General features: G+C 37.3%; 4 protein-coding genes across 4 annotated transcripts in view; 2 read left to right on the top strand and 2 right to left on the bottom strand.

Annotated features, from left to right (window-relative positions):
- The window catches only part of LOC142548757 (anaphase-promoting complex subunit 1), a 34894-nt gene extending 33370 nt beyond the window's left edge, over window positions 1-1524 (bottom strand). The window contains exons 1-2 of the mRNA XM_075657268.1: window positions 1179-1524; window positions 450-513 (exon numbers count right to left, since the gene is read on the bottom strand). Coding sequence (XP_075513383.1) covers window positions 450-513; window positions 1179-1411 — 297 coding nt within the window. The 5' untranslated portion in view covers window positions 1412-1524. The remainder of the gene's footprint in view (window positions 1-449; window positions 514-1178) is intronic.
- Window positions 1525-10919: 9395 nt separating this feature from the next.
- Window positions 10920-14953, top strand: LOC142548756 (GDP-Man:Man(3)GlcNAc(2)-PP-Dol alpha-1,2-mannosyltransferase-like). The gene is given in 8 exon segments (XM_075657267.1): window positions 10920-11280; window positions 11840-12126; window positions 12560-12746; window positions 13139-13207; window positions 13310-13503; window positions 14138-14247; window positions 14331-14353; window positions 14355-14953. Coding segments are annotated over 8 exon segments (1395 nt in total). The 5' UTR covers window positions 10920-10974; the 3' UTR covers window positions 14574-14953.
- A 2214-nt stretch (window positions 14954-17167) lies between these two features.
- LOC142548372 (uncharacterized) lies at window positions 17168-18302 on the bottom strand. The gene is made up of 3 exons (XM_075656667.1): window positions 17964-18302; window positions 17587-17877; window positions 17168-17473 (listed from the first exon to the last, which is right to left on the bottom strand). The coding sequence occupies exons 1-3, from the start codon at window positions 18300-18302 to the stop codon at window positions 17168-17170; spliced, it is 936 nt and encodes a 311-aa protein (XP_075512782.1).
- A 3893-nt stretch (window positions 18303-22195) lies between these two features.
- LOC142548008 (transcription factor MYB73-like) lies at window positions 22196-23205 on the top strand. The gene has a single exon (XM_075656381.1). The coding sequence runs from the start codon at window positions 22311-22313 to the stop codon at window positions 22860-22862; it is 552 nt and encodes a 183-aa protein (XP_075512496.1). The 5' UTR covers window positions 22196-22310; the 3' UTR covers window positions 22863-23205.
- Window positions 23206-23723: the final 518 nt, after the last annotated feature.

Here is a 23723-nt window from a genome sequence, read left to right as displayed (position 1 = left end):
GAGAAGAGGTGAAGTGACGTAATGATTGTTTTTAAGAACATTGACTATCAACAGATATTGACTTCAGTGCTGAATCAAAACCATCCATTCGTCCTTAACAAACACAAAAAAAGGTGATTATGTAAAACTAAAACATTCAGTTCCAACTTTTGTATGATAAGCTCTTTTAGGAGTTTGAATTACCACAAAGAACAAATCTTATATGACATGTCCTCATTTGAGCACCTCTGCATCTTCCCGCGTATGGCACAAGCCTGGGAGGTATTGTTACTTAAGCCTGGCTGGCAGGCCCAATTAAAATGTTACATTATTAACAATTTTTTATCTTAAAGATGAAAGCTTCTAACGTGCTTCGGCAATGCTGAAAGGAGATCGAATTCTCTATCATACAGTAAACGATTCTTAGATCTCCGATAAAGTAAGAGGAGAGTATTAGAAAACTTGATCACCTTCATAACTTTGGAGGGCAGCATGAACCTCTTATATACTCTTGAACCAGTACTCCATATGATTCTGCCATAGTTTTACGTCAGTTAGAATTGAAACACGTCTCCATTTGAAATGCAACTTAAAATCAGAAGCACCACATGAAAAAAAGAAACGAGCTTTTTATTATGAATAAGATCATTATTGATTTAGTGCCAAGTTGCTGAAAGATTTCATCTTCTCAGCAAAATAAGTTGCAGTTCCCAAAAGCTAAAGTGATCATGTTTGTCTTTTAACTTCCACTGATTAGAAGAGCTCAAATTTTAACTTACCGTGATCTTCCCATTCTTGCAATGGTTTTAAATTTCTGACGGTATGGATGAAAGATGTCAAACTATATCATAAAACTTTACCAAAACATCTCCGTGAAATATTTGTCTGCAGCACGATTAATCAGTAACCAGCATACATGGCAATTGTAAGGTAAATAAATTTGGGATATCCCGGCATTAGCATTTAAGCCCAAGAGGGTAACCCATAACCAACAAACAAGTTTCTTGATTGTCCCTCAAGCTTAAATGCCAGTTTACTCGTGGAACCAATGTGGACCATTAAACAAGACAATAAGCACCATGAAATTTAAAGTTCTCATTTTGAATAAGAATTCGTCCTAAAAAATGACCAATAAACAAGAATAAAAATCAAATCCGGGACTTCAAAAAAGAATAAAAATTAAGAAATTGAAGATCCACCTATTTCCTCTGATAAAAATTTCGTGATCGCTTCCATCATTGGTAAGTGCAGAAGCCTTTTCGAGCTCTTCGGCATCGTCTAATTGTTTGGTAGCTTGAGGATCGAAGAGGTAGTAATGGTGATCGTCGTCGGAAGGTTTGCAGCTATCTGATGCTTCGGCTGATAAACCATAGGGGTTGAATTCTCTGATAATTGTCAGTTCTCGGGTGCCGGCGGCGCCGCTGCCGGTCATCTCCTGAGTCGATGAGTGAGTAACGGTGAGATTTGGGGGTCTGAGAATATCTCCCGCCCTTTTTATTTTATTTTCTGGCACAAAACCCTAGCGAGACGTTTTAGTTCGATGGATGGTGATTTGGTTTGATTGGCGCGCCAAGCTTCTTTTCTTTTATTTTTTAAGAACTAAAAATAAATTGTTTTTAGCATAAACTAAATATATTATATTACACACTAAATCTTATTTTCATGTGTGAAACAGATATTCAACTCACAGTCACGAAGGATATTATTTTTTTATATCAAAAAATAGTATTTTTCATTGTAAATACGAGTTTACTTCATTTATATAGACCGTGAGACAATCTCACAATAGCCCTGATAGTTATATTATTAGCAAACAACATGAAAAAATCACAATTCAAAAAGCATATATAGTCCAAATCATTTTTCAGATTATCTCCGTATTTGATATACGTAATTAATTACATAGCAAAGTAAAGCATCAATATATGGTCTTTCGAGAAATGTTAATCTTCTATCAAATTATATTTTGTCATCAAATTGTTTCAAATTTGTATTTGGATGAACAAATTATTTCAAAATCATTGTTGACCCCGTAAGATTTGGTGTCTGATTGATTATTTTGGGTTTAAGTGGGATATTACCTGATTTTTTTAAAAAAAAAACAATAAATAAATTAATACTTTTTAAAAATTCAACACTTCATTAACTTCACATATTATGTTTTATAACATTGGAAGAAAGTTCTCAAACGAAACATTAGTGCCCTTACAAAGTCCTTATTTTGGACACGCATGTGCCACAAGATTGGCGTCACGATAGCAATGTTGAAATTTATCCATGCGTCATTGCTCAATAGCTAAGAGAATTTCTCCTACCAGTGGTACCTTAAAGAGCAAAAGGGGAGTCCTTGTAAATGGCAGTAACAATCGTGATTGGATCAATATCAATTATCCATCTTTGCGCGCGCAAGTTTCATGTCACACCTACATTTGTCGTAACAACATATATTTATGCCAAGTACGGAGAAAATTTACCCTAGATACAAGCAATTTTGGCATAAATAACTACATGTTCATCTATGAATGTAAACTGTTAGAGTATGTGTTTAGCGAACTAATTTGTGGCTTGAACTTTATTGACTCTTGTGTAAAAACAATATTTATTTTAATGATATTTTACGGTTTTATCCAATTATGGCATTTACTTTATTTGTATACTCATGCAAGCTGCATAGATAAAGTACTTGAATATAAAATAGGTACTATGAGGTCTATCTTGCATTGTAAGACCGTGAAACTAATTAGGAAGTATAAAAGTCCATTGAGCTTGATACTAACACATGTGATGTAAACGTCGTGTTTACTGATAAGGGCATTGAGATGTTCATTCGTACAAATGAGTTGTCATTTGATGATGCACTGAACAACCTTCTATCAGAATTTTCAAGTGATTATCACTTATCGAATGAAAAAGTATGTGGTTATGGTTGCACATCATTAGTCATTTGATCCAGGATAACTAGGCTTTACGTATCAGCACGCACTTTGATCAGTTTACTGACTCCACTGAAGGTCATCGGGTGGCATGGTTGGGTGTGATTTCGAAATACGTAGGAGTCAATGCATTATAGTCGGGGATTCATCGCTCACCCACGAGTGAAGATATCCTATGTGACCTGATGAGTTAATAGTGCAAGGAATCTCTAGCCAATGTATGACATATGCATTTTGGAAATGAGTTTTCTCAGTTGTACTTACCATGTCATCATTATTACTCAAATACATCACATCGTTATCGAATTCATTTACAACTCTCGATATACCAATGGTTACAGATTCGATCGTGATATATGAGTTCAAGGAGCTGTAGTGTACGCTAATTATAATTTAATGTTCTTTCAGACACTACTGGTAATACCTAGGGAATCATGAGGCGATATAACGAGACGCTCTTACTGTGATCTTATGGGTGCAATCAGACTCGAGTTCTGACGTTCTTGATCAAGTGGTTGATGAAAAGAATGATGTTAATTAGGATAAGTCCGAATAAGAATAAATGTTGTTTTGAATCATATGAAGTTGTGAACTCACTACTAGATTTATCCATGAACCTTTGAAAGTCACACAAGTATTGAATTACGTGTTCACGTTGAGTTAGTCAAGTTCAAAAGATTTGAATTTGGCGACTGTAATTTGATAAAGATCAAACATATTGTTCATAAAAGAGTTTATAAGTTGATTTTATGTAATGGAAGTTGTGGAATTTAGTTTAACTGTTAATTAAGTAAGGAGAGCAAACTGCCTGTTTTAGTGAAAACGTTTACAAAACTGACAACTGTCAAAAATGGATCAGTGGAAAATGTTGTCATTCGAGATTTTCGTATTCATTATATGAACGAAATTTTTACCTTCGACGTCGTCTGATCATCGATCAGAGTTATAACGAGTTCACAATTATTTATTTAGTAAAATCATAATATATTAATTAAATGATAAATTAGTATTAATGACTATTAATTACAAAATCTTCATGAAATATTCTAGAAGAGTCAATAATATATTAATTTAATTAATTAAGTAATTAAATAAAAAAATTTAATTTAAAACATAAATATATAGGTATGTGTGTGTGTATATATATATAGTATTATTAAAAGTTTATAATAATAATTTAATTACGTATGGTATTTTCAAGAGTAGAAAATATATACATAAGAGTATTTGAATAATAAAAAAGTATTCTGATAAAAAGACAAACCTGATTAGATCAGGAAGAGACTTTTAATATATTTGTAATCAATAGTTAAATCACACACATAACTTTTATACACAAATTTTTGTCCACGAAATTTCTTTCTCTCTCCTCTCACAATTGGCCGACCACCCTCCTGTACAGCACCTCCATGACACTGTCGGATTTTAAGAATTCCGACGATCGACTCTCGATGCAAATTTCGTTTAAATTTCTAGTGCGGACTATACTAGGGGTTCAGTTTCTTATCGTCGACCTGATTCTGGATATTGAATAAGGTAATTGATTCCAGTAGATCATTCGTAGGGATTTACAAGAAGGAGCAACTCCACTATTCTCGGACTAGTTTAGTGTCTAATATTCTTAAACACAATAGGTAAATCAAATGTAAACACCCTATGTATTATTTAAATCAATGATGCCCAATGGAGTTTTTGTCAAAACACAATTTTTAAACTTTCGTTGCGACTTAAGTACGAGAAAACAGTATACAACTCAAACACCCACTCCAAATGAAATAAAATGGTTTGGACAACGGCATCATCGTTGAGTTTAATCAACCCTTATAGCAGTGATACTCATCTCCCCATATTCTGCCTACTTGTTCAAATCGTCTTATTAGACAAGGCAAACGAAAAAAATGCCCCCAAATAATGTTTGTGTTAGGTGGGATTTTATTTAATGGGGTGGGGTTCACATTAAATAAAATAATAAAAAAAACATATCCCACATCGAAAACTTTACAAAACTGAACGAGAGAATTATTTATAAATATAGCTCAATTCCTTCAGTTATTGTATCCCAGAATCAAAAGCTTTTCAGCTTTGATAAAAAGAGAGTGTATAGAAAAAAAGAGTGTATTTTTTTTCTTGAGTGCAGAAATTCTCTTGTATGAGTTAGAGAAATTACTTTCTCGGTATACTCGGATTTGGGAGTGAGAAATATTGAGTGTATTAGTATATACACTTGTTGTAATATTTCTTTCAATTATAAAAGTTGCAGTGCTCCGTGGACGTAGCCTATTATGGGTGAACCACGTAAATCTTTGTGTTCTTGTTGATTATTTTATTCCACATTTTTGGGTAATATTATCTTCGTGATCGGCATCGCTTCGGTATAATTTCCCAACAACTGGTATCAGAGCCTTGTTGTGAAAATTCTTAAGAATTATGAGTATGCTATGTGGTTGCAGCTTTGTCTGATATTCCACATCAGAAAAGATTTTTTAGATTTTTTGCTAACGCTAGAGAAGTGATGGCCGGAGATGATGGATCAGGACCTGGTATCAACAAGTTCGACTTTACAGATTTTACGTTCTAGCGACTACAAATTATTGATTATTTGTATAGCAAGAAGTTGCATCAACCTCTGTCTGAAAAGAAGCCGGAAAAGATGGAGGATGATGACTGAAAGCTTCTTGACCGACAAGTGTTAGGTGTAATACGATTGACCCTAACGAAGAACGTGGCACATAACGTGGCGGAAGCAAAAACAACGGAAGAGATGATATCCAATTTGTCGGACATGTACGAAAAGCTATCGGCAAATAATAAAGTACATCTCATGAAGAAGTTATTTAACTTGAAGATGAGAGAAGATGCATCGGTGGCTAAACACATCAATGAATTCAACATGATTGTTTCACAGCTAACATCGGTTGAAATTAAATTTGATGATGAGATTCGGGCACTTATTCTTTTGACGTCTTTACCAGACAATTGGGAACCAATGCGGTCGGCGGTTAGCAACTCTGTTGGAAAAAGAAAGCTACAATTCAATAATGTCATAATCAAATTCTTGGTGAAGAAGTTCGCATGATGGATTTGGGTGAAGGAACATAATTGAGATCTGCTCTAAATCTCGAGAACAGAGGAAGGGGTAGGAGTGGTGAAAAGAGTTCTAACATATGGCGCGGTAGGTCCAAGTCAAGAAATGGAAAAGATAAAAGCAACTTTGAAAAGAATTTGAAGTGATGGAGCTGTGGTGAAACTGGTCACTTGAAAAAGAACTGCAGATCAACGAAGAATAATGCCAATGATGTCACTGAGGAAGTACATGATGCTCTGCTATTATCCATGGAAAGCCCTGTTGATTCTTGGGTTATGGATTCGGGAGCTTCGTTTCATACCACTGGTAATCGTGATGTATTCGATAATTACATTGCGGGAGATTACGGAAATGTTTTCCTGGCTGATGGAAAATCTTTGGAAATAATTGGTATGGGTGATATCCGAATGAAGATGACAAATGGATCTTTCTGGAAAATCAACAAAGTAAGGCATACACCAAAGTTGACACACAATCTGATTTCAGTGGGACAGCTTAGACGACGAAGGTCATAAGGTGACCTTTGGTGATGGTTCTTGGAAAGTGAAAAAGGAAGCCATGATTATTGCTCGAGGAAAGAAAACTGGAACACTTTATATAATTTCCAATTTGAGAAATAAATTAGTGGATGTGGATGCTGGAGCTAATTCAAGTCTATGGCATAGTAGGCTTGGAGATACGAGTGAGAAGTGAATGAAAATGCTTGTTTCAAACGAGAAGCTACCGGAGTTAAAGATCGTTGAACACAAGCTGTGTGAAGCTGTATTTTTTGGAAAGCAAAAAATGTGAGCTTTTCAAAAGAGGTTAGAGAACCGAAATCTGCGGATTTGGAGCTGGTACATACTGATGTATGGGGACCATCTCTTGTGACATAACTTGGAGATCACTCAAGATATTATGGCACTACTGTTGACGATTCGAGCAGGAAATTTTGGGTTTATTTTGTGAAAAATAAATCAGATGTTTATGAGACCTTTAAACAGTGGGAATTAGCCATGGAAGATGTGACGGATTCACTGTCATCCAATCACATGTGGGAGTTGTCATAACTTCCTGAAGGTAAAAAGGTTTTACATAGCAAGTGGGAGTGCCGGTTAGAACATGACGGTAGCAAGCGGTACAAAAAAATACTTTTTGTAAAAGGTGAAAAGGAAGTCATCGGTTACATTGATATTTTCTCTCTGGTGGTAAAGTTAACTACTATCAGGACTGTACTTGGATGGTAAAAGAAGATTTACATCTGGAACAGTTAGATGTAAAGACGACGTTTCTTCATGGTAAGCTAGATGAAAAAATCAATCAATCACATGGATTTGATGTACGAGGGAAAGAGAAAATGGTGTGCAAACTTCAGAAGAGCTTGTATGGTCTCGAACAAGCTCCAAGACAGTGGTACAAGAAGTTTGATGGTGTAATGAATAATGATGGTTTTCTGAGGTATTAGGCTGATCATTGTTGTTATGTGAAGTTTGATGGTTATTATATCATACTACTGATATATGTAGATGATATGTTGATAGCAGGAGCTTGTATGGAGGAGATTGATAAACTCGAGAAAGAGTTATCAAAGGAATTTGCTTTGAAGGATTTGGGTGCTGCAAAACAAATCCTTGGAATTATTATCCTTAGAGATCGAGTGAATGGAGTCTTGAAGATTGAGAAGATTCCTGGAAGCAAGAATCCAGCTGATATGCTCACGAAGGCTGTTATCATTGAAAAACTGAAGTTGTGTTTGACTTCAGTTGGTCTTCTGGACTGACAAAGAAGGTATGAGCTGCTGCACTGATGCTGTGAAGACATGATTGAATCAAATTTTCAAGTGGGAGAATTGTTAGGTGGGATTTTATTTAATGGGGTGAGGTACACATTAAATAAAATAATAAAAAAAACATATCACATATCGAAAACTTTACAAAACTGAACGAGAGAATTAGTTATAAATAGAGCTCAATTCTTTCAGTTATTGTATCCCAAAATCAAAAGTTTTTCAGCTTTTGATAAAAAGAGAGTGCATAGAAAAAAAAAGATTGTATTTTTTTCTTGAGTGCAGGAATTCTCTTGTGTGGTTAGAGAAATTATTTTCTCGGCATATTCGGGTTTGGGAGTGATAAATATTGAGTGTATTGGTGTATACACTTGTTGTAATATTTCTTTCAGTTATAAAAGTTGCAGTGCTCCGTGGACGTAGCCTATTTTGGGTGAACCACGTAAATCTTTGTGTTCTTGTTGATTATTTTATTCCGCATTTTTGGGTACTATTATCATCGTGATCGGCATTGCTTCGGTATAATTTTCCAACAGTTTGCTCCTTGCAAAATCTTCTTTTCCTTGGTTTGTTGATCGTCAAACACGAATGTGTTACCGGGAAAGCCAAACACTAAAGGAGACCATCACAAATAAATTGAGATTGTCCTTATGGTCTTGCTCGACAACCCAATTAAACCCAACAAAACAAATCTGAAATATGATGTCCGATGGATCGAACTAGAATCGGCCAAAGTGATTTATTTCCAATCCTCTTTTAACTATTTTGAATGGCCATAAAATCATGAGAGCTATCTTCGGGACCTTGACCACATCTTGGGAATCTACTATCTACTGGAATATGATGCAAAATGAGAGACAAACAAGTAGGGAGAACATAAAAAATCGCTCGCCAAACGTGAATTTTCACATTTGACTTTACTAGGAATATGAAAGTTCCATAATTTATTTTAACATTGATTCTTGCAGTTTGACCGACGATTTCGGTTATGAACGAATCTAGCAAGCGGATTAAGTCAATTTATATTAAATGGTATCGATCCAATAGAGACTAATATTTAAGTATTATATTTTTTTTATCACTTAACTTGGGCTAGACAAAATAAATAAAATGATGATATATGAATTATCAATCTAAACTATTAAATAAAATAATTGCAATAAAAAATGACGGATTTAATGATCAAGTAGAGATTCAACTTCAAATAAAAACTAAGACACACAACAATATCAAACTCTACTGTGTTAACACGTGTTAAAATTCAATTAATTATTAAATTATTGACAATCAAGGTGAAATTCTCAATTTATTTATTAAACGATTCCTCGAGTTAATAAATATATTTAAATATAACACTCCAGTTATCTTGATTGAATTTAATTATATCAAAATGCATTACATCTTTATGAATTTCAGTTTTCACCTAAATTTGTATGCTGAAATCGAATATTATTTCCAGTAAGTTTAACCATGCGTTGCTAATGTATTTGTTGCTATATTTAATCAGTCATCTTCCGATTCATGGTTAATCAACATACATGTAAATAGTTGATCAGACTATTAACAATAAATATTAAGTCAACATCAATCAATAATTAAAATCAAGAAAAATAATATATTGAAATTAAATCAACTATCAAACAAAATATTGTTTTGTCTTATCGTGGTCTTAATCTAAATAAATTTATTCCATAAAATCAAAATAAAGCAATAACACAATGTTTGAATTCATAAAAATAAATATAAGAACGAATAAGAAAATCTAAGCGTAGTTGGTGTGATTCTTCGTTTGAAGTTGTCTTCCTCGTATCTTTTAAACTCTAGCAACTTTCTTCTTCTTCCAAATCCCAAGAGAAAGTTGTTGTCTTCCTTCAAAGTCTTCTTCTGTCTTCTGCTGTTGTTATCTGTTCACTTCTCTGTCGTACGTTATCTCTCCCATTTTGTTATGTGATATCTTCTACAGCTTTTATCCTCTTTAATGAGCCAAAATTTTAAAAAGACAAAAACTATCCACGTGAAGCCCTAAGAAATTTGCCACAAAACCTATTTTAATAAACGGTAGATTCTCACGTGAATGAGTCCATAATTTTCAAAATTTTTCCTCTCTTATATTTGCTCCCATTGTGTTTTATGATGAAGTAAAATAAATTTTTTTATGCTCTTATTTCCTTATTTGTAATATGTTGTTGTCCTTGAAATAATTGTAAAATCACCTTATTTTCAAAATTATGTTTTTTTCATTTTTTGTTCAAATATACAAATGTTATAAAATTAATTCAAATAAACACAAGATAAGAGATAACGATTTCAGATAAACACCAATATGATAAATAAAATTCTTAAAATCTCTATAAGATTCAAGCTTATCACTGCCTCAATTCATGTGGCTACATTCCTCATCAATCGTCATTGCCAATTAATAACCATATTTAACATAATATACCTTAGATCTAGACTTCTCATAATGTAACACACAATCAATATTTTATCATCCACGTCAAATCGTATGAATATAGTATAGATCTAGATATCTGAGTAACCTGAAAAAAAAAGATATATGAGTAAATATTATATATCTATTTATATGTATCATATTGTTTAGTTTAAAATATTTGGGCCCAAGTTAAATCTGCCTAGTCCAATATATATATCGATTGACAAAATCTCATCAGGAATAATTGGAAATAGATCAGGAGCGGATTGTGGTAAAGAGAAAGAGTCACGAGCTCTCACGGATCTTAATTTGTGAGACGGATCAACTCTATCCATATTAACAATAAAAAGTAATACTTTTAGCATAAAAAGTAATACTTTTTCATGGATGACACGAATAAGAGATCTGTCTCACAAAATACGACTCGTGAGACCGTCTCATACAAGTTTTTGCCCATGAGAAATTAGTTAAATAACTTCGGTCAACTATTTTTTAAAGAAAATGACATCATCAAGTGTATTTGAAATATACTTAACGATATTATTTTCTTAAAAAAATAGTTGACCGAAATTAAAAAATAAAATACCTCGTTGTGGTCGATGAAACAAAAGAGAAAATTTCACAGAAAAATTGACAACGATTATTTTTCTAGAACTTAGATATTTTTTACACAAATCGTACTTCCACGTAACACCGCCACAATTACTAATTTTTGTGCACACACATACAAATAGTACTAACAGCCACACCTCTGTACTCTAAAATTCTTCTAGCTCAAATGTCTCCCTGGCTTCTCCAATCGGTTTCGCTCCTAGCTGCTCTAATATCAGCGTTAATTATCAGAATTGCCTCCGCCGTAATTTCATGCCGGAGAAACAGGAGAAAGGCGGTGGGAATCTTCCACCCTTACACCAACGACGGCGGCGGTGGGGAGAGAGTCCTTTGGTGCGCAGTAAAAGCCATCCAAGAGGAGTCGCCAGATCTTGATTGCATCATATATACAGGGGATCACGAAGCGTCCCCTCAATCACTCTATAGACGATCCATCGATCGGTTTGGCGTCAAATTGATTAACCCTCCAAAGGTACCTTCAGGTTTTTTCCTGCATCATTTGACGTTGCCCATGTTTACATCCACTCTTAGGGAAATTTTAAGATATAGGCGGTCTTCTGTGCGCTACTTGGTTTTTGCTTCGGGCTATGTATCCAAGAATTGGTAGAATAAATGTGAAAAACGACTCCTGCATCAAATTGGCGAGTTGAAAGTGCAAGAGCAATCTTCTAGCGATATAGTTTACATTCTAATATTAGATGTGTTATGATGATGTATTCCCGAATGTGGTTTGCTGAAAAAGTCCAAGTCCAGTGATCGGCACACTGTTTGAATTCAACTGGTTTTTATAAAATTACTTGCTTTTCATCGCGTTTGTGGATTTCCATGCGGAAAACAACTTTCAACATTTCACGAATTTCCACTGTTTGTTGGTGCTTCATTTTGACATGTGGAGTAAGATATGCAATTTAGATTTTGCAGCTCTGATACGTAGTTTTTGTGGAGAGTATTTTATGTGCAGTTTATTTTTCTTCACTTGATTTACAAGTTTTTGCTAGAGCTATGTTTATATGCATGCATTGTATCGACAGGTAGTGCATCTTTATAAGAGGAAATGGGTTGACGAAACTACATATCCCCGATTCACTATGATAGGCCAGAGCATTGGTTCAGTATACCTGTCATGGGAAGCTTTGTGCAACTTTACTCCTTTATATTATTTTGATACCAGTGGATATGCTTTTACTTATCCTGTTGCACGAATGTTTGGATGCAAGGTGATCTGCTACACACATTACCCTACAATTAGTCTCGACATGCTATCAAGGGTTCATACACGGAGTTCTATGTATAACAACGACAATGTAATTGCTAAGAGGTATAGTTCTTAATTTAATGCTTTATTTAACTATCAGTTGACTCCCTGTCGTCGAGAATTGGAAAGGTTGGGATGAATAGCTTAATAACTACAGAATGCTCATAACAGTGATAATTGCGGATATAGTGGTCAAACATTGTTCCTTAAATGTGAATGCCTTATTTAAGACAAATGCCTGTAACCAAATTGATATCATTAGTAGAAAAGATATGAGGTGTTTTTGCATCACATTCAAGATCCATCTCCTGATTTTCCTGTTATGAAAGCTAAGAAGATTTGAAAATTGGATCAAATTCAATCAAATATCTAACAAAAGAGATTCACACCGCATTCTCCTATCTGATGTAGCAAGCTTACGTACAGTTGATAAACTTATCGGGTTTACTCTAGTTGCTGGCTGCTCATGTATCTAACTGAACTTTCTTCATGGCAGCATCTTCCTATCACATTGCAAAGTGATATATTATATAGTATTCAGTTGGATGTATGGAATAGTAGGCTCCTGTACACACCTTTCAATGGTCAATTCTTCATGGACGGGGTCTCATATTCGGGAGCTTTGGGGGATATTAGATCGTGTTAAGAGGGTTTATCCTCCATGTGATACTTCTAGTCTTCAGGTTTGTGTATTGTGATTTTTCTTTAATATCACGAGTTTTACTTATTTGAGTGGTGTTTCAGTTTATGTATCAACTTTTGTCTTCCCATACCAACTGGAACTAGTTTTTGAGAACAACCAGATTAAATCTAAAAGAAACTAGTAATTTGAAAAGGCTTTTGCTGTCGAGTATGGGTTGACATTCATTTTTCGAAAAGAATGGGAGGGTTAAGAGAGGTTATGACAGAAAATTGGATGTATGTTGATTTATGTGCATTAGCTCATACCAAGTCCATGTCTTGTGGCATGGAGGATTAAAGAAGGAAAATGTGATGCAAAGGTCGGGCATCTTTTGATTCTGCACGGGCTTGATGCTTTTTGTCGATAGTGTGTCGATCTATGTCTTGCAAACAGGTGCTGCCATTGGAAAGAACGATGAGTCCACCGAAGATTATTTCCGTGTCTCAATTTCGTCCAGAGAAGGTGGGCATTTTATGAGCTCAAGGTACCCATGATTTATCTATAATTTTTTTTCGCTTGGGGATTTTGGCAAAACTGAAATTGATGTTAATATTTTTCTTTCAGGCCCATCCCCTTCAACTCGAGGCATTTGCAATTGTCTTAAAAAATTTGGATGCAGATTTGCCTTCACCTAAGTTGCAATTCGTGGGTAGTTGCAGAAATGAAGCAGATGAGAGAAGGTTGCAACACTTGAAAGACCGAGCTAGGGAGCTAAAGGTGGAAAGTGATGTGGAGTTCCACAAAAATGTGACTTACAGGTTTGTGCCATTTCTCTGTGTATTTTGATGCCATGAACAGATAGCCTATCTTTTGTGAGATTCTACTGACCATGTGTGAGGAAAAGATCCAGTAAATGCTAATATGAAAATCAATCATCTTGCATCGCATATTTATGAATCACTCTCTAGTTTTTCATATAACTAGAGAATCTTGCATTGCAGATTTATTTATCACTCTGACTTATCGTACAACTAGATATTGTTCCTATTTTTCATCTGTATATATTTCTGTCTAAATGGACACTGTCATCCTTCAAATTATCATAGCCGTGTATTTATTTATCTGCCCAAACGGACACTTTCATCCTTTAAATTACCATACCTGTCAGAGTGTTAGTGGTTGGACACGGTATAAAATGAATTGCTGGTGAAACATTTACCTAGTTGCATCGTTAAACCTGGAATCGTCCAATATTACCACCATATTTGTTCCCTTTTTGCAGCCTCCTGTTATAGCCTCAGCCAATCATTTTCACACTGATCCTTCCATCCATTTTGTCTACATTTTTATGTGTCTAACTTGTTAAATTGTTAGCGTCCAGTCCAAATTAGGTAACCCATACACTTTACATTCACTCATTTTCCCTTTTTTTCTTTCATTTTCATGGTTCAGTGAGTTGGTGCGTCTTTTGGGTGGCGCATTTGCGGGAATTCATTCCATGATAGACGAGCATTTTGGCATCTGTGTGGTGGAATACATGGCTTCTGGTGCCATACCAATTGGTTTGTTTCCGTTATTTCCATGTCACTGCATCATTCCAAATTTTATGCGTGGTAATCAATTAAAAGGTAATAATCTTTCTCAGCTCATAATTCCGCCGGCCCTACTGATGGACATTGTGTTACCTGAAGGTGGAAAACAAACTGGATATCTTGCCCAAGACGTGCAAGAATATGCAGACGCAATCCTTCAAATCTTAAGAATGCCTGAATCTGAACGGCTCGAGATGGCTGCAGCTGCAAGAAAACGAGCTTTAAGGTTCTCCGAACAATGTTTCTATGAAAATTTCAAGGATGCCGTTCGACCAATCTTTCTTCATACACGCTAGACGCTGAAAATTATGGGTATGAGAGACCCTCGTAACCTGAATTTAGAAGTCTAGCATGCATGTTTTAACTTGAATACTTCGACGACTTCAATTATTTACTCTGGTTTTTATCTTTAAACCAGAGAAAGAAGAAAATATCAGGCTACATCGAGTGCCACTGAAGATATTTTGTGTTTGGAACGGAACCGGAGACATTAAGCCGGTCTTGGTACAACATTGACATTACAAAACCGATAATTTAGGAAACTCTTTAACCATTTTTAAGCATGTCTGAAAATTCATGAATTAATCTGATAATAGCAGAAACAATCGTGTGTTTGAATACATTAAAGAATTTGATGAAAGGGAGTGAGTTAGATGAAAATATACTAATCAAGTAATGGTTTTTGATGTATGATGTTTCCGATGTTTCATGCGAGGGGAAAAACCTATTAAATCTTCATATTATACTGTGTAATACTTGATTCATATTGGCTGATGTAACGGCCAGATAGAGTGCATACATCCCACGACTAACTGCAAAGTAAATATACCCATCTCCAACCAATTACATATATATGCATACTTAAGATGTTTCATCGTACGTTTGTTTCATCATAGGTTGATCAAATTCTACAAATATTTAGACTTATAGAAGATTAATGTTATTCATATATATTAATTTATCATTTTGTATATCATATATTCTGCATCATTTCATTACACGAATAAAACATTAACTTAGTGTTTACATATGTTTCATATATTGATATCAATTGTGTGAGTATCAAATTATTTTGGATTAATTAAACTCAAAATATACGGCCGTTGAACAAAAGACCTAAACCAATTATTTTAACCCCTAAAATACAATGATGTAAATTGAACAAAGATGACGAGGCGACTGTGTGCCAGCCTCGTGTGCCAGACAATTGACAAACTCATAATGCTAGTTAATCAGAGAAGAAGAATATCGTGTAGGTAATTATTTGCCGCAGCCACTCAATACCATATTAATATATCGATGCACATATTGCGTATTTGTATAATATTTTTTATAATTTATTTGATTTATATTTAAATGATGATCAAAATATAATTATAAGAAATAATGAGAGACTACATTGTAATTTTGATATATTAATTAAAAAAATAGAAAATGGAAAGATAAAAAAAGAGTGGGTCTCATGTGAGACCGTCTCACGGATCTTAATCTGTGAGACAGGTCAACCCTACCCATATTCACAAAAAAAAAGTAATACTCTTAGCATAAAAAGTAATACTTGGATGACCCAAATAAGAGATCTGTCTCACAAATTCGACTCGTGAGACCGTCTCACACAAGTTTTTACCAAAAAGAAGATCAAAGTAGGAATTGAATCTACAACTTGATGTTTAAAAAACAAAGACTCTATCCGCTAAGTTACATGTGACTTGCATTAAATTTTAAAACTTTATTAATATATATAATCATTAAAACAAACATGACACTTAAACTTAGTTATTCTAAAGATCTTAAACATAATAATATATATTATAGATAGTATAGATATAGGACACTCAATACAATATTAGTGTACCGACGTATGCGTTGCGTGCTTGTATAATATTTTTCATAATTCATTTGATTTATATTTAAATGATGATAAAAATATAATTATGAGAAATAATGAAAAACTACATTGTAATTTTGATATATGAATTAAAAAATAGAAAAAAAGATTTTAAAAAAATCAAAGTAGGAATTGAATCTATAACTTGATGTTTAAGAAACAAAAACTCCATCTATTAAGTTACATGTGACTTGCATTGAAATTTTAACACTTTATTAATACATATAATCATTAAAACAAACAACGATACCTAAAGATCTTAAATATAATAATGTATTATAGATAGTACATATATAGGATGGTAATAAAATTTCATAGTTTTTAATGAATATAAATGAATAAATTTAAATAAATAATATTTCCATACTGATTTTCTAACACGCTTGATATAATCCGGGTAAATCGGGTGTGAGATACATGGACAATCTACCGGATAGTGATGATAGTTTAGTGTTTATGAAATTTGAGTAAGGATAATGACTTCAATAATACCTGCAAATATGAAAGGAACTTGTGAATGAGTGCCAGAGGAGTGTCCGACGCAGCCACTCCGATTCTAAAGTCAGCAGGTTGAAGATAAAAAACACAAGCAATATATGTGAGAATATATGTGTGCTTGAGAGTTGAAGATTTCAGAATCTATAAATGAGAAGTATACTTACTATTTATAGTAGTAAATCCCATCATTACTTTGTTTTCAGTGTCCACCTGCCAAGTATAGTAAATCGGCTGCCCATGCTTTCTGATAACTTCTAAAACACGTCAAACCCATACTGTTCTGACATATAAGATAACCCTTGCCGATACACTCGAGTATGGTGTGATTCTCGAGGCAGCCCGGGTATAGAGTACTCGGGAGCTTGTATAAGGGCCCGGGCTCTTGATTGACCGGGAAGAGAAGAAACGCCCGGCTGATGAGGAGAGTTGCCGGTATACTGGCTCTGATCTGGGCTATCCAATTAATACTCCGGGTCGTCCATGACCCGGATCCTTATGGGAGTATCACCTCAATGATGTAATCCGGGACAAGGGATAATGATCTTTGGGGCAAGCTTTATTGAGGTCCCGAAAATCCACACACATTCTCCACTTTCCGGTGGACTTTGGCACCAACACCACATTCGAGAGCCAGGTAAGAAATTGAATTTCCCGAATGTGGCCGGCTTTCAGCAGATCTCTCACATGTTCATCAATAACTTTGTCCTTTTCAAGACCAAAATTCCTCTTCTTTTGCTTCACCGGGTGAGATCTCGGGAGAATATATAATTGATGCTCGGATATCAGGGGTGAGATCCCTGTCAATTCCTCCTGGGACCAGGCAAAACATGAATATTAGTTTTTAAACAATTAATCAAACTGACCCGGGTGGATGCATTGAGGTCCCGAGCCACCCGGATCTGCTGGCCTGGTCCGATCTCTACAATATCCTGCTTCTCCTCAGCTACAAAATGCACTTCCCTCTTCTCGACTACTCTCCCTCCTATCTCATCAGTTCTCGCTTTCTTCCTTTCCTTCCTGGCTTTACTATGGTCCACCCGGACTGCCTCCACATAACATTTCCGGGAAGAAGGTTGATCTCCCCGGACTGCCTCCACATAACATTTCCGGGAAGAAGGTTGATCTCCCCGCTGGACTGCCTCCACATAACATTTCCGGGAAGAAGGTTGAACTCCCCGGACCTCACCTACCCGGCTTCCCACGGAAAACTTAATCTTTGGTGGTAAGTGGATGCTACGACCCTTAGCTCATTCATGGTAGGCCGCCCCAAAATGATGTTATATGATCATGGGGAATCAACCACAGTGAAAGTGGTCATCACTGTCTTCTTAAGATCCCGGGAACTCAAAGTCAATGGCAGGACAATCTCTCCTTTCGGATAAACCACATGGCCAACGAAGCCAAAAAGTGCAGTCTCCACGGTTTCTAATTGAAATCCTTGCAAATCCATTTGCACCAGGGCATCCTTAAAAATAACAATAACAAAACTGCCCGAGTCCACGAAGACTCTCAGAATATCATAATTGGCCACCCGGGCTTGGATAATCAGGGCATCATTGTGGGGCAGATTTACACCTTTTAAATCTTCAGGGCCAAAACTGATTACTGCTTCATTCATCCTCATCTCTTCCACCTCCATACAATCTCGTCTACTTCTTGATTACCTTTCCCGGTTGGAATTTCCATCAGTGGAGCCTCCTTATATCATCTTTATTAACCCCGCAGCAGGGGGTGAAGCTTTCTTCCTCTCGGGCTCCTGTTCTTTCCTCCTACTAGGGTCACTTCTCGGAGCATTCCTTGCATCTCCCCTGGCGCTGGGTCCTGGCTGCCGAGAAGTCCAAGATGGCACTCTCAGCCTCTTATTGGATTGACTATGTCCCTGGACGGAGGACGGGTCATAATCTCACTTCAAGGTTTTACAATCCTCAGTATTATGATAACCCACCCTGTGGAGAGTATAGAACCCATTCTTCTCAGGCTTAGTGAACTGCTGAGATGGCATCAAATTCCTACTACACTCCTGGACCTCCCGATCTCGGATAATCTTCAAGGGCACATGATGAGAAAAATACCCATGGTTAATCTTTCTCGGTCCTCTCTCCTCGACTCGGGCCTTCTCCAGATTTTCTTTAGCCTGGGCCAGTTGTCGGTTGGCAGTATCCGCTTGCTGATTGGCTTTCTTCAGGTCAGCACGCAGGTCGAATACTTCTTGCTCATGGGCAGCAGTAGCATGGGCAAGCTCTGCTCGAATCTGTTCATGGAGTTCTCGAGCAGTCCGGGCCTGTTGGTTCTTTGCATAAACCGCTGCAGCCACCTCTTCAAAGGCCGAGATCAGCAGTTGAACGCTCTGTTCATAAGGAGTTAGTTTAAAAAAAGGTGATGAGTAATAAAGAACTTAACGAAAAAACTCGGTTGCAGCCTTCAAAAAGTTTTTGGGTGGGCCGGGAGCTTTTCAAGTGTGCCTCCTTGGCAGGAATGAGCATTTGTTTGAAAAGCTTTAGTCCGGTTGGAGTGGCTCCCTCTAAAAAGAGATTGCCCCAGGTAGGCGCTTCAAATTGGAGACTGGACTGCTCAGTCTGAAGGGGCTCCTGGGTAGGCTGTTGGCGAGGAGGAGTAGTCGATTGATTTGACCGGGAGGAGCCCTGATTTCCCTCTTGGTTACTCTCCAGCAAGATTATCTCCGGGCTTGTGACAGCCTTTCGCTTCCTCTGGTGAAGAGGAATATGATATTCAGAGTCCTGGGATTCCACCCGAAAAGCCTGTTGCTCTGGTGGGGATTCCATCCGAGTTGACTCTTCTAGACGGGCCGCCTCCTCCCTCCGGGCTGCATCCTTCCTTGGCCCGCCTTTTCTCTTCTTCGGCAACTGCTCGACGAGCTGTCATTTTCTTCTCCTTGGCTGCTTTCTCAGCTGCCCGCTTCCTAGAAAATGCTTCTTGCATTTTGGAGTTATCTACACAAGAGAATAACATGGTTATGTAAAATCAAATATGCAAACTAAGAGTATGAAGAAATGAGAGAAGAGGGAAATTACCGGGTTGAGCGTCCGAGCCAGCAATCTCGTCAATTACCCGGTACAAAGGATCTTCAACCCGTGGACTCAGCCCATAGGCAATTAAGTTTTCATTTGATATGAGGGTGGAAGAGTATTTACGACCCTCCACCAGGGTTTGACTTATTAGGAAAAGGTCCTCAAATTTATAGGCCTTGGGGAGGGTAGGTTGTGGGGGAAGGGAAGTGAGAAACCCGGTCAAACAAGGGAGGGAACCCGGGAGCTGAATGAAAAAAAATCGTCCTTTCCATCCCTTATGAGAAGAAGAGATGTCATCAAGGAACCGGGACATTTAGCTGGGCAGACAGAGAGAAGACATTATCTCCCAATCTGCAAGAAAAGAAGTAGTGAAGGATGATGGGGTTGATGACGAGATTGTTCATTTTAAAAATGACGTAGGCCGAGGCTATGATCCGGAAAGAATTGGGGTGTAGTTGGTTGATGGGTACATCGAAGAACTTGGCGACCGCGATGTAGAAGGAAGAAATGGGGAATCGGAGACTATTTTTAACTTGGTCCCGAAAGAAGGTGGTGTAACCAGAAGGAGGGCTATCCGCCCTATCAGAAGGACTGGGTAGTAGAATATAAAGGTTAGTAGGGATTGAGCCTATTGTTCGAAGCACCTTGTCTGCCCCCGAGCACAAAGTGCTGCTCATTGAGGAGAACCAAGGAACTCCTGGAGTCACGGTAGCAGGAGGGTCCGAAGTCCGGGCCTTGCCTTTACCCTTGTTCTTTTTCAGAGTTTGGGAAAGGCCCGAGGAAGAGGGTTTTGAATAGGACGGTTGGGTTTGATGGGCTTTGGATTTTTTGGAGGTTTGGACAAGAAGACGACGGGGAGGAGGAGAAGGAGATGAATCAGAGCGGAGCGCGGTGGACTCATCGCTAGGAAAGCCTCACGCATTCGCTCCAGAAGTTGAAGAGGTGGAGTTCGACATTGTTAAATGTAAAAGAGGAAAACTTACGAGTTTTGAGGAAGAAGATGGTGGAAGATCGCCGGAGTTGGAGGAACTTGCACGTCGGAGAGTTGAGAGAAAAGTTTGCAAGAGTTTGGCCAAAATTTTGAATTTGAAAGTGGTTTTAGAAAAACTGGTGAGCTACTATATGTAAGGGAGAGAGCTAATATCCACCGTTGATCTGAAAGAATCGGATGGTCGAGATTGATCTTGGAAGTTGTGCGGATATGTGAAAGGACGCGTGCGGATACCGATGTGTCAGACTTATCGGATTCTTGGAATACGAAACGTTTTTCGGCGGGATTTAATGCTAGGGTGCACGTCATCATGACAATAGCCCTGTCAATTGAGAATACTAAACGACAAAATATTTTAAGTCTGAGAGACATGAGGCTCCGGCATCTTATCTTAAGTCTGGGAGACATGAGGCCCTGACATCTTATTTTAAGTTCGGGAGACATGAGACACCGACATCTTATCTTAAGTCTAGGAGACATGAGGCCCCCAACATCTTATTCTAAGCCCGGAAAGTATCATCCCCCGACATAGCATCCCATCTTTGGGATATTTAAAGCCCTGATGCTTTTACACATTTTGAATTATCTTTCTACTGAAGTCCGAATATGACTGATTGGGACAGCGAGTAAAACTCTAGCCCGATTATTTTAGGGATGGGTGGTTATACCCCCATAAAGATCCGGGTCATGGACGACCCGGAATATTAATTGGATAGCTCAGATCAGAGCCAGTATACCGGTTACTCTCCTCATCAGCCGGGTATTTCTTCTCTTCCCGGGCAATCAAGAGCCCGGGCCCTCATACCAGCTCCCGGGTACTCTAAACCCGGACTGCCTCGAGAATCGCAACACTCGAGTGTGTCGGCATGGGTTATCTTATCTGTCAGAATAGTATGGGTTTGGCGTGTTTTAGAAGTTATCAGAAAGCATGGGCAGTCGACTTACTATACTTGGCAGGTGGGCACTGAAAACAAGGTAATGATGAGATTTACTAGTATAAATAACAGGTATACTTCTCATTTACAGATTCTGAAATCTTCAACTCTCAAGCACACATATATTCTCACATATATTGCTTGTATTTTTCATCTTCAACCTATTGACTTTACCATCGGAGTGGCTACGTCGGACACTCCTCCGACGCCCATTCACGAGTTCCTTTCTTATTTGCAGGTATTATTGAAGCCATTATCCTTACTCAAATTTCTTAAACAATGAACTATCATCACTATCCAGTGAATCATCCACATATCTCACACTCGATTTACCCGGATTACATCAACGTTGTAGAATCAAATGTAACATCGTAAGCTAACTGCCACGGTTTCGTGGTCACAATCTCAACCGTTTCCTAACGTAATTTCACTTTTTTCCTGGGAAAAGCCGTTATCTATTCAATATCAGTTACTACACATTTTATTATTTGAAGTGAAATTATATATAAAAAAAGTGAAACGAAACTGATATAACCAACTAATCCAAATTTGTTTCCCCCAGACGCCACCAGTTTACGGTTCATGCCAACTACTCCTCTTTCCTTCCTCTCTCTACAGTTACACGTCCAAAACCTTCCTCAAATCTATATGTATATAGATATGCGTCTGTATTTAGCTCTGTGAGATCATCGATGGAGGGTGCTGGCGGTGGTTGTGGCCGGGGGAAGATGGATTCTTGGAATAAAGAAGAGGATGATTTGTTGAGGAGCCTTGTGAAGGAGCACGGGCAGAGGAATTGGTCTTTGATAAGCAGTGGGATTCCGGGCCGTTCCGGGAAGTCTTGCCGGTTGCGATGGTGCAACCAGCTGAGTTTGGAGGTGCATCACCGCCCCTTCACAGCGGAGGAGGATGGCGTGATCTTGCAGGCGCATGCCGTTATTGGGAATAGGTGGGCTACTATTTCTCGTCTCTTGCCAGGGAGGACCGATAATGCGATCGAGAATCATTGGAATTCCACGCTGAGGAAAAGGGGCGGATGCTTGGTGGGTGAAGTAGTGGCGACTAAGCGGAGCTTGGAGGAGGACTTTGGTGAGTCGTCGGAGTCGGGGTTGAAGAGGCCGTGTTCGCGCGTGTCGCAGGAGCGGAGTAGTTGTACCAGTGGGGATGCGGCCTTGGGGGTGGAGAATATGGGCCTTAATGGGCTGGATTCACTTGATCTAAGCCTTTCGCCTCCCGGTAGATGAGTGATGGAATTACCCGTGCAAAAGGAGGAAGAGATCGAGATCGTTAATGAAGGGCCAGAGAAGAAATCGACGGTGGAGATTGGGGATGCTCGCTTCAAGGAAGTCCTGCGGACGACAATAGCGCAAGAGGTTCGCATCTACTGTGAAACGCTACGGTCTGGAGATGGGCTTCCATTTGGGCCTCAAAATCCAAGCACTGGCTAAAGGTGGCTTATTATTGGGCTTGGGTTCTTGCAATGTGTACAGGGCCCTTAGAAAATTAAGGGGAAAATGTTGAGAATGGCCCATATCATATATCTGACTAACAATTGAACTAAAATAACAATTTTGCCCCTGAAAAACTAATTGGTACAATTTTTTTCTAATATTTTCGTTTTGAGTTTTGACTTTTATTTCTTTCTAAACTTTGTGACTATTTTTGTGAATTCGTGTTATAAATCATGTTGTAAATTATTTTGGATATGAAAGTGTGAAAAATATATGGATAACGATGATGACGACACGGTGAATCAAGATGAGAAAATTTGATTAAAGTGTTATAAATAAATATACTTATTTGATTTTAATAAAAAATAAAAAACGCATGAGTTAATGTCATCTCATTGACGGACACAAATATGAACAAGGTTAGTGGACATCATAAAAAACTATATATACATATATATGTGTGTGTGTAATTCATCAATATTTAAATATTATTTAACTCGTGAAATTATATAATAAATGATATATTGTGCACACGTATTTATGATTTATAATTTAAATTTTTTCAAAACTTGAGTCGAAGCTGGATGATTTTGTAATTTATGTATTATATGTTGTTTTAGTTTTTTCCTCAAATTAAAACTAAACTCTATTGAA

Source organism: Primulina tabacum, chromosome 6 (assembly GCF_025594145.1).
Source record: "Primulina tabacum isolate GXHZ01 chromosome 6, ASM2559414v2, whole genome shotgun sequence".
Lineage (NCBI taxonomy): Eukaryota > Viridiplantae > Streptophyta > Magnoliopsida > Lamiales > Gesneriaceae > Primulina > Primulina tabacum.
This window is presented reverse-complemented; position numbering and strand designations above follow the sequence as displayed.